The following is an 11,266-nucleotide window of genomic DNA, read 5'->3' as shown; positions in this document are numbered from 1 at the left end:
GTGATCCGCCCGTCTCGGCCTCCCAAAGTGCTGGGATTACAGGCTTGAGCCACCGCGCCCGGCCCTTGGCTCACTGCGATTTCTGCCTCCTGGGTTCAAGTGATTCTCCTGCCTCAGCCTCCCGAGTAGTTGGGACTATAGGTGTGCATCACCTCGCCTGGTTAATTTTTGTATTTTTTAGTAGAGACAGGGTTTCACCATGTTGACCAGGATAGTCTCAAATTCCTGACCTCAGGCAATCCGCCTGCCTTGGTCCCTAAGTGCTGGGATTACAGGCATGAGCCACCGTGCCTGGTGATACCTATCCCTCTTTAGGGCCACAAACTATGGAAACAAATTGTAGTGACAAACTAGACAGCCTGGCTCACTCGTTTAGATGCCCATCATAAAGCTCAATCTCTGATAAGACCAAATGGAGTCAAACTGCTGATCAAGCCTACTTCATCCAGATCACTGCCACCTAAATATATCATTGTACTTGGCGTGGTAACATTACCCACTACCAAGGAGCGGCACAAAACAGAGGACTCTGTATTTCTGGTTCAACTACCTGAGTCTCTGGTTGGAATGGTATGGCCTGAGATTGTTAGGATTGTGACCACTTGGCTGAGTATCCTGCTGCTGATTTCCCTGCAGTGGCCCATGTGGGTAAAGATAAGAGATACAACAGGTCTCTATACATCTGTAAAAATGCCCTGGTCCCATTCATACCTGACATTTCTGAATGAAAGGTCTAGGTCATAGTAGGCAACAACTGGAGAAAAAGTGAAACTATAGATGCTGGCATAGGTGGCATAGAACATATGCTTTTTTTTTTTGAGACAGTCTCACTCTGTCACCAGACTGGAGTGCAGTGGTGTGATCTTGGCTCACTGCAATCTCCACCTCCCGGGTTCAAGCAATTCTCCTGCCTCAGCCTCCTGAGTAGCTGGGACTACAGGTATGCGCCACCACACCCAGCTAATTTTTGTATTTTTAGTAAAGATGGGGTTTCACCATGTTGGCCAGGACAGTCTTGATTTCCTGACCTCATGATCTGCCCACCTTGGTCTCCCAAGCACACATGGATTTTTTTTTTTTTTTTTTGAGACGGAGTCTCGCTCTGTCGCCCAGGCTAGAGTGCAGTGGCCGGATCTCAGCTCACTGCAAGCTCCGCCTCCTGGGTTCACGCCATTCTCCTGCCTCAGCCTCCCGAGTAGCTGGGACTACAGGCGCCCGCCACCTCGCCCTGCTAGTTTTTTGTGTTTTTTTTTTTTAGTAGAGACGGGGTTTCACTGTGTTAGCCAGTATGGTCTCGATCTCCTGACCTCGTGATCCGCCCGTCTCGGCCTCCCAAAGTGCTGGGATTACAGGCTTGAGCCACCGCGCCCAGCCGCACACATGGATTTTACAGCAATAATCCTGCCACCCGGGGAGGAAATATCTTAGATCCCAGAAAGCGCAGGGAACAATTAATGCTCTCTTTATCCCTTAGATCCATCACTGCCACCTGGCAAAACAATCCTAGGGTCTGCCCAAGCCCAGTGGCAGCTGCAGCTGTCAATATGGCCAACTGTTGGGTGTCTCATTCCCATCCACATGATAGAAAAACTCACATGGACATGTCAGTAATGAGCTATTCTGCTATGTCTAATGCCATCAAAGGTAGTTCTCAACAGTGACCTTGTGCAGACATACCAGCAGCACAATTTTGTTTCAACCTGACAGATACAAATCCATCTGCTTTTCCTGATGTGTGAGTAGCCTTGGATTATACCATGTAGGGCAACAAGGCTGAAGCTCCACAGTGACACTGCCCTCAGGCTCAGCTAAACATTGTTCTGGTGACTCAAATCAAGTGTAACATGTGGGAGAGAACGGGTCATGAAATGTCTCCTTATGGGGGCATGAAGGTTGCTTGGGTCCATCTATTGCCCCCTGTAATTATTGGTAATAACATCAAAGATTGGCAGGTCAATCTAAACCCTCTTATATGGGTGGTGGTGGATAACAGATTGGTCTTAGACCATATCCTGATTATCCAAAATGAGACTTACTGGTCCTCCAGTACCTTCACAGCTGGTTGAGTCCAGGACCCTGATCAATATTGCAGGTTAGGGGCCAGGCACAGTAACTCACACCTATAATCCCAACACTTTGGGAGGCTGAGACAGGAAGACGGCTTGAGCCCAGGAGTTTGAGACCACCCTAGGCAGCACAGTAAGAACCTGTCTCTGAAAAAATAATAATTAGCCAGGAATGGTATCACACAGGCCTGTCATCCCAGCTACTCAGGAGGCTGAGGTGGGAGGTTTGTTAGAGCCCAGGAGTTCAAGGTAAGCTAGGTGGGTGACAGAGCCTGGGTGACAGAGCGAGACCCGGTCTCTAAAAAAAAAATAATAATAATGTAGGTTGGCCTTATCATGCTATTCAGAATATAGTTGATAGTAGTCTGAATTAAATGAAGTATGAGACTAATTGAACAGATTTGGTCCTAGCCTCTATCCGTCACATTAATTAGACTGAATAGCACATTTGTGTGAAAATTTGAGTTAAACCAAGCCATGGAGGGCTTGGGGCAGACTGGTGGCGCAGCAATCCATCATGGCCTTGAGCATCCCTGCATATTCTTGCAGTGCACACCAAAGATACAAAGCCCTAACCACCCTTTACCTGGGCTATGTCTCAGGACTATGTTTACAGAGAGCAACCTTGAAGGGTGTGGTGATATCTCCTCCCAAAGAGCACGTTTGCTATAAAAAATCATGAATTTCCCCAGCTTGGCAGTTCTCAGCTGTGATGCACACCCCTTGTATGCACAGCGCCCACCTGGCCCCCTCTGTGTCACCCCCATGGGACTTGGGGAACAAGGTGAGTCAACATAATCAGGCCAAGAGTCTAGCTACTGCCTTTGCTGTAATACAGTCCAATATCTCTGACCTGTCAGTGTCCATGAAATAGTAGCAGGCTAGCTTGTTGGCCTGGAGGCAGAGTTAAATCCTAGACCCCTCAGACACCCAACACCTCTCCCCACACCAGGGACTAGCACGTGGTTTGACAAGTCCAGTCCTCCAGTCACCACGGCCCTTCCTTCCTGCCCCTCCTAGCCCTGCCACTTTCGATGCCTTCCTCACTCTATCGTATCTGTCCCTGTCCTTTTTTTTTTTTTTGAGACAGAGTTTCACTCTTGTTGCCCAGGCTGGAGCGCAATGGCATGATCTCAGCTCACTGCAACCTCTGCCTCCTGGGTTCAAGCAATTCTCCTGCCTCAGCCTCCTGAAAAGCTAGGATTACAGGTATGTGCCACCACGCCTGGCTAATTTTTTGTATTTTTAGTAGAGACGGAGTTTCACCATATTGGTCAGACTGGTCTCAAACTCCTGACCTCAGGTAATCCACCCGCCTTGGCCTCCCAAAGTGCTGGGATTACGGGCATGAGCTACCACGCCCGGCCTGTCCTCATCTTTTATCCCAAACTTATAGTTCTCAAAGCCCACCTTAGCCCCCTGGAATAAGAGCACGTACAGGAGTGTAGGATGGAAGCCCAGTTGGTGCTAAGAGTTTCAAAGGCAGGGAAGAGCATGGCCTGACCTCCCTGGCTGCCCTGATATCCACCTGAAGTGGGATGCCTGTTTTGTGCTGGGATGGGTTTGTTCATAGTCACCTAACTACCCCCCATGGTTGGAGTTCACATGCTGTGGAAAGACAGGGAGGCTGAGGCTAAGAGGGGAGCAGTGACTTGCCCACAGGCTCCAATGACTCATTGATGGCTTCTGGACCCAGGCCCAGGCTGCCTGGCTCCAAGCCCAAAGCCACCCAAGGTCCCCAACCCCTGCAGGCCTTGGTGTCCTATGGCCCAGCAGAGGCAAAGCAGACACAGGCATAGGCCCTGGCAGCTCACCTCTGTGCGGTCGATTTTAAATGGGTTCTGGAAGTCAGAGTCTTTCTCACTGATCCCCAGTTCCTGGGCCATCTGCAGATGAAGAATTACTCGTCATCCTCTGCCTTCTCCTGAGTCCTGCTCACCAGAGAGTCACTCCCTCCATGCTGGGACCCAGATTCCAGACTTGGGCAGATGTGGGCCAGGTGATGACCCCATGGGAACTGGGTGAGCACAGAACCCCTTGAAATGGGACCTCTGTGGCCCAAGATACCCTGAAGCTCCACAAAGAAAATGTAGCCAAGCACTGACGTTCAGGCCCGACTGAAGGCAGATGTGAGGATCCTAGTCCACCCCAGACAGAGGGCTCCCGGGCCACCTCCACCCCAGTCCTTACCAGGCTGAGGATGGGCGAGTGGGGCCCCTGGTCGAAGACGCCCGTCTGGTTGCAGAAACTGATGCCCCAGCGGATGAGGAGGTTCCAGTTGGAGTTGTGGTCAAAGTAATAGTGCACAATCCTTGGGAAGCGCAGCACCACATCGCCGAAGAAGGCCGTGTTCTCCACCACGTGGGAGAAAGCTGTTAAGAGGACCCTGATGAGTGGCTAGGGCAGATGCTCTCCTGGCTGCCTTGCTGGTCCCTGGCATCCTCCAGAGAATAGAGACATCCACCAAACCCACCAAGCAAGGAAGGAACAGTGCCTACTGACCACAGACTGCCAATCACATGTATAGTGCGAACTAGGGCCTTATATCCACCAGCTCACTGAGTCCTTATAACTACTTTTAGAGGGAGATGTGGCTGCTGTTCCCATTTTACAGATGGGAAACTGAGTCTCAGCAGCTAATGAGTAGCAAATCTGGGCTGCAAACCCAGGTCTGTCAGCCCAAAGGCACATCTTGCTGCTTAGGAGACTCATTTGCTATGGGGACCAGAGAAGTGAGTGTTGTTCTGCACACAGATGCTGATGTATCACATGAGGCTTTGCTGGGCTTGACCCCCCAACCAACATGTTATCCAAATGTCCAGTGCTGGCCCTGGTGTTAATACAACTAGAGTGTCTGTGAGACCTCAGGTCTCTTAGGATGGCCAGAGAACAGGCCAGCAGTTTTCTTTTTTAATATTCTTTCCATTTTATTTCATTTTAAGTGCTTAAGTTCTTATTTTGAATGAACGACTGAATATAATTAATTAATTAATTACTTAATTACTTTAGAGGTGAGGTCTCACTTTGTTGCCCCGGCTGATCTCAAATTCCTGGCCTCAAGTGATCCTCACATCTCGGCCTTCCAAAGTTCTGGGATTATTGGCATGAGCCACTGCACTCGGCCTGAAATTATCTTAGACTTACATAATACAACATAAAATTCATTCATTTGGCTTCCTCTAATGTTATCTTTTTTTTTTTTTTTTGAGACGGAGTCTCACTCTCTTGTCCACGCTGGAGTGCAGTGGCGAGATCCTGGCTCACTGCAACCTCTGCCTCACAGGTTCAAGCGATTCTCCTGCCTCACCCTCCCGAGTAGCTGGGATTACAGGCATGTGCCACCACACCCGGCTACTTTTTCATATTTTTGGTAGAGAAGGGGTTTCACCATGTTTGGCCAGCCTGGTCTCGAACTCGAACTCAAGTGATCTGCCTGCCTCGGCTTCCCAAAATACTGGGATTACAGCGTGAGCCACCATGCCTGGCCAAGTGTTATCATCTTATATAACCAACATACAACTATCTAAACCAGGAAATTAACAGCAATACAATACTACCAACTAACCTAACAGACTTAATTTGAATTTTCTGTTTTCCCACTAATGTACTTCTACTGATCAACAGGTCAGTTTAGACTGAGCTTTGTTAGTGTGCTGCAGGAAAACAGCCTGCTGCGAGACAAGCATGGCGCCATCTTGAAGCCATAATGGCTGAGGTTTGACCGCTGCACACCAAAGTATTCCCCAGCAAGGTCTTTAAACAACGCCTGTAGCATAGATAACCCCTCAAAAAGATGATTATTTAACTTCCCCAGTGGTCACAAGTTTCACACGAAAGCCTGAGATGTCACCAGCTGCATGTTTTAACCTAAAAGCTTGCTGTATAAACAATACTTTTGGCCGCGTGTGGTAACTCACCCCTGTAATCCCAGCACTTTGGGAGTCCACGGCGCGTGGATCACTTGACATCAAGAGTTCGAGACCAGCCTGGCCAACATGGCAAAACCGCGTCTCTACTAAAAATACAAAAATTAGCCGGGCCCGGGGGCACACGTCTCTAATTCCAGCTGAGGGAGGCTGAGGCACAAGAATCACTCGAACGTGGGAGGCAGAGGTTGCAGTGAACTGAGATTGTGTCACTGCACTCCAGCCTGGGTGATGGAGTGCAACTCTGTCTCAAAAGAAAAGAAAAGAAAAAGAATAGTTTCTGTACAAGCATTGTCATCTGCAAAATAACAAATAAAGAATACTTTCTGGAGGTTGGGTGCAGAGACCACCATCTCATTTCTGCCTGAGACATGGCTTCTGTTCAGAAGTTCCTAATGAATGTTTCTTTCTGAGAAACTGGACCTCTCAGCTCCCTTGGCCTTGGAGGGTAGGTTTGCACAAACCTGCTCACCACGGAACATGTGTCCATCACGGTAGCAAGTCCCCCAGACCCAGGTTAGCCAAAAGTATAACTGTGTAAACAGCTCTAAGCAGTCCCTATCTCTTAGCCAGCCCCTAAGAGAGGGCCCAGGCAGCCCTCACCAGCACTAGCCAGGCCACGCAGAAAGATAAGTAGACTCCAAAGATATGCCAGCATGGGTCTGAGACATGTCAGGCAGGGACCCTGGGGCTTCAGAATAATCTTGAACCTCAAAGAACTCAGGAAGTCAGCTTGATTCAGAGGGAAAAGCCAAGGCAAATTACTTGTACTCTTTCATATAGAAAGTAGAGAGAACAGTGTCTTCCCCCAGAGTTATGGTGGAGATTAGAGTTGATGGTTGTAAAGTGTCCACTATGTAATGTATAAGAGCTGCTCCTATCCTCTCAGTGTAATCTAAGAAATGCTATTGTGGCCAGGTGCAGTGGCTCACGCCTGTAATCCCAGCGCTTTGGGAGGCCGAGGTTGGTGGATCATAAGGTCAAGAGATTGAGACCATCCTGGCCAACATGGTGAAACCCCATCTCTATTTAGAATACAAAAACTAGCTGGGCGTGGCAGTGTGTCTGTAGTCTCAGCTACTTGGGAAGCTGAGGCAGGAGAATCACTTGAACCCAGGAGGTGGAGGATGCAGTGAGCTGAGATCACACCACTGTACTTCAGCCTGGCGACAGTGAGACTCCGTCTCAAAAAAAAAAAAAAAAAAGAAATGCCATTGCTAAAATGCAGCCAGTTAACGAGGAAGGCCACTCACAAAACGCCCGTCTGCCCAAGGGGACCACTTGGAAGGTGCCACAAGAGGGTACTTCCGGGGAGAAAAAAGAATGACAAGAACAGGAGAGAAGGAGCAGCTAGAGAAGATTGGGTGGTGCCGAGGACAGGGCAGCGTAGGGCAGACCATACCATCCTTTAGCTTCTCGTCCTGGGGGAAGGGCCCATCTGGGAGCACATCAGCAGCGGTGAGCACTGTCCGGGAGTCCTCCAGCACCTGAGGGAATCCCACCAGGGCTGAGTGGCTTCACAGTGCCCACAACAGACTGCTCCCGTTCCCATTTATTTAAACCCCACTTCAAGTCTTATGAGCACGCAGTTCCCTTGTCCCTGAACACCATCCCCTTAGGGAACTCCTATTTACCCATCAGTGCCCAGATCAAAGACTGGACCTGCCATGAGCTGCCCCCTGCCTGTACACACCTTAAAGAGCCCCTTGAGCATGACATCAAGGATCTTGTACTGCTGATGGATGTCGTCCAGCTGTGCCAGGTTCTTCAGTGCCAATAGCTGCTCCCGCCGCTTCACCTCAAACATCTTCTTGTCTGGGCAGCATTAAGTTAAGGCGCTGGCATCAATAGCCCTGCCTGGACAATCGAGCAGTCTTGCCTCAGAAGACTCATTCCTGACCAGCAAGTATCTGCAAGGGTCATGGATGTCCAGGGCTAGAAGCCTCCAGGAAATGAACAAACTGACAAGTGCATGGCCCTGCAAAGCACCATTCATCCAGTTCCCATGGTGCTCCACACCCAGAAGCCTGAAACCAAGCCTCCAGACATGGCTCCTGCCTTCCCTTCGTTGTGGTCTTCCTGCCCTCTCCACAAGCATTCACTGTTCCAGAGCCTCCACCTCTCCACTCATGCTGCACCCTCTCTGCCCAGAATGCCCCCCACTCTCTTCTAGGAGTTTCTATCCTTTCAAGGCCTGGCTCAAAAATCATCACACAGTGTTTCCCCTCCTGTGCCCATCAGAGCACCGGTCACAGAGTAAAATGATCATTTGTTTGGATACTTTCTCCCCCTAGGCTTATGGACACCTCAAACCCAGGGGACTCGTTGTAATTCATCTTTGTGTCCCTGAGGCCTGGCCTGGAGCAAGTGGCCCAGTTCACCAGGGTCCAGATGGGCCAGTAATCCAGAATTCCTGAGTCTCCACCCAGGATCTTGCCCACAAGGTGCCAGGCCATGCACAGTCCTCACTGAGCCTTTGCAGTCTAGAGATGGGCCTTATCATCTCCATTTACCATATGCGGAAGCTGAAGCTCTGGAGAGACCTGACTTGCTCAAGGTCTGGCTAGAGCACCTCACTTTTTCTCCCTGTTCCCCTCAACTGGGCCTGCTTATCCCTGGAATCCCCGAGTAGAGAAACCTCATTTATAGACCCCTCAAAGATAGCTCATTAACTACCAACCCTAAAGGATACAGATCTCCAGGCTTGGGTCCAGGGAAGTCCTCAAGGTGCCTGTGGCTCCCGTCCCAGACAAAAGCAAGACAAAGAGGAAGGCCAGGAACTGGAGAAAGTCCATATCCAAACCTCTTGCGCTGGAAGAATAACCCAAAGAAAGAGAGACCCAGAGATTGGTGTTACATAAAATAGAGGGCAAAGGTGAACAGCAGCTTCCCCTGAAACAGCACATCCTCCGAATACTAAGAACCCAGCTTTGGGGAGCCCTGAAGCTGCAGCTCCTATCCCAGGGCCAGCAGGCACACAATACAGACCCATGGGATGCTAGGAGGTGGGGAGGAAGATAAGTGTGAGTAACACAAGGACGCTTAGAGCACTGGGTCAGCGGCTAGAGCTCTGGGCTGGAGCCCGGCCCCCACCCCTGACTCTGGGACCTCGAGCAGCTTGCCCAGCCTTTCTGAGCCTCAGCCTTCTCAGCTGTAGAAGAGGGATAAGGAGGTCACCTCCCTGCTGCAGGGAGGGAGGTCTGGGTGAGGCACTGTGCCTGGGGAGGAGGGGCTCATCAACAGTATTCCCTCCACATCCCCTATCTTGGCCTCCCAGGAAAGCATCTGGTCAAGGAAGCCCAGGCAGAGGAGATGTGAAACTTCTGGGGTTTTCCTCCTTCCTTGACTTTTGTCATCAGAAAGGAAGAAGGGACAAAGGGCAGGGAGGAAGGCAGGGCAGTCTCAGGGTAAGGGGACTTGTTACTCACTCACTCTGGAACCACAGGTACTACATACAACACCTGTTCATATTCAGGCAACATGCCACAATTATTTATTTATTTTGATCAATTTTTCTTCTTTTTTTTTTTAAGATGGAGTTTCACTCTTATTGCCCAGGCTGGAGTGCAACGGCGCGATCTCGGCTCACTGCAACCTCTGTCTCCTAGGTTCAAGCGATTCTCCTGCCTCAGCCTCCTGAGTAATTGGAATTACAGGCATGCGCCACCATGCCCAGCTAATTTTGTATTTTTAGTAGAGATGGGGTTTCTCCATATTGACTAGGCTGGTCTCAAACTCCCAACCTCAGGTGATCCGCCTGCCTTGTCCTCCCAAAGTGCTGGGATTACAAAAGTGAGCCACCGCACCTGACCCTTTTTATTTTTTATTTTTCCTTAGTAGAGATGAGGTCTTGCTATATTGCCCAAGCTGGTCTCCAACTCTTAAACTCAAGATACCCTCTTGCCCTGGACTCCCAAATGCTGGGATTACAGGCATGAGCCACTATGCCCGGCCAACACAATTATTTATTGAGTACTATGAAGTTCACTTTCCTGGTGATTCCCAGGACATACATTACTGCCTTCCACCCTTCCTCTTTCTCCCCTTAAAAGGATGCATCTTTTCACTTGGTTGGGGTGGTAATTCTCTTAATGTTTTTGTTAGCTTTTGTAATTTTTTTTTGTTTTTTGAGACAGGGTCTTGCTCTGCTGCCCAGGCTGGAGTGCAGTGGCACAGTCAAGGCTCACTGCAGCCTCCACCTCCCAGGCTCAAGCCATCCTCCCACCTCAGCCTCCTGAGTAGCTGGAACCACAGGTGCATGCCACCATGCATGGCTAATTTTTGTATTTTTCCTAGAGGTGGGGTTTTGCCACATTGCCCAGGCTAGTCTTGAACTCCTGGGCTCAAGTGATCCACCCACCTTGGCCTTCCAAAGTACAGGGATACAGGTGTGAGCCACTGCACCCGGCTACTGTAGCTTTTTTCTCTGGTTCTAACTCTGCTGTTATGGCCTGACACTCAAATATTCTGTCTTGAGGGCCTAGAAAAGCAATGTTTTCCTTTAGTATAACTTGATTCTGTACTTTAGGCTTTTCTTGATGTGCCTGAATTGTTCCATTTAACCAGGAAATTTCTCATGCTTTTAACTAAGAAACAGGTATTCCCCAGTTGAAGGTACTAGTTTTTGTTTTGTTTTATTTGAGATGGAGTCTTGCTCTGCTGCACAGCCTAGAGTGCAACAGCACGATCTCGGCTCACTGGAACCTCCGCTTCCTGGGTTCAAGCGATTCTCTCTGCCTCAGCCTCCCAAGTAGCTGGGATTACAGCCACCCACCACCACACACAGCTAATTTTTGTATTTTTAGGAGCGACGGGGTTTTGCCATGTTGGCCAGGCTGGTCTTGAACTACTGACCTCAGGTGATCTGCCGCCTCGGCCTCCCAAAGTGCTGGGATTACAGTCGTGCACCACCGCGCCCAGCTGGTGCTAGTTTTCTTATTTACATCCCACTGTAACATGATGGAAACTCATAACCTTGGACACACTCTTCCTGTGTCTGATGAAATTCACAACTTTTTCATAAAACCTGAGCTATGAAAGGGTTAAGATTTTTTGTTTTTACACCCTTGTAACCTTCTGTATTGCTTGTGACACATAAATAACAAATTGACAAATTTCCTTGTCCACTGCTGATTATAATGAACTTCCATCAGATTTTTAACCATGGGGTCAGGCGTAGTGGCTAATGCCTGTAATCTCAGCACTTTGGGAGGCCGAGGCAGGCGGATCACAAGGTCAGGAGATCAAGACCATCCTGGCTAACACGGTGAAACT

General features: G+C 49.4%; 1 protein-coding gene across 3 annotated transcripts in view; it reads right to left on the bottom strand.

The window, feature by feature from the left end:
• Nucleotides 1–11,266, bottom strand: part of CCDC134 (coiled-coil domain containing 134) — a 27,268-nt gene that overhangs the window by 8,878 nt on the left and 7,124 nt on the right. For 2 of the 3 annotated variants that reach the window (XM_011945097.1, XM_011945098.1), the window contains 5 exons: nucleotides 8,685–8,803; nucleotides 7,686–7,807; nucleotides 7,395–7,479; nucleotides 4,257–4,438; nucleotides 3,881–3,952 (listed from right to left, as the gene is read on the bottom strand). In XM_011945097.1, coding sequence (XP_011800487.1) covers nucleotides 3,881–3,952; nucleotides 4,257–4,438; nucleotides 7,395–7,479; nucleotides 7,686–7,807; nucleotides 8,685–8,787 — 564 coding nt within the window. In that variant the 5' untranslated portion in view covers nucleotides 8,788–8,803. The remainder of the gene's footprint in view (nucleotides 1–3,880; nucleotides 3,953–4,256; nucleotides 4,439–7,394; nucleotides 7,480–7,685; nucleotides 7,808–8,684; nucleotides 8,804–11,266) is intronic. The other variant, XM_011945100.1, reaches the window with a different exon arrangement.

The sequence above is a fragment of the Colobus angolensis genome, unplaced genomic scaffold (assembly GCF_000951035.1).
Source record: "Colobus angolensis palliatus isolate OR3802 unplaced genomic scaffold, Cang.pa_1.0 Scaffold239, whole genome shotgun sequence".
Classification (NCBI taxonomy): Eukaryota; Metazoa; Chordata; class Mammalia; order Primates; family Cercopithecidae; genus Colobus; species Colobus angolensis.
The sequence above is the reverse complement of the archived record's forward strand: the minus strand, read 5'-3'. Positions and strand labels throughout refer to the sequence as shown.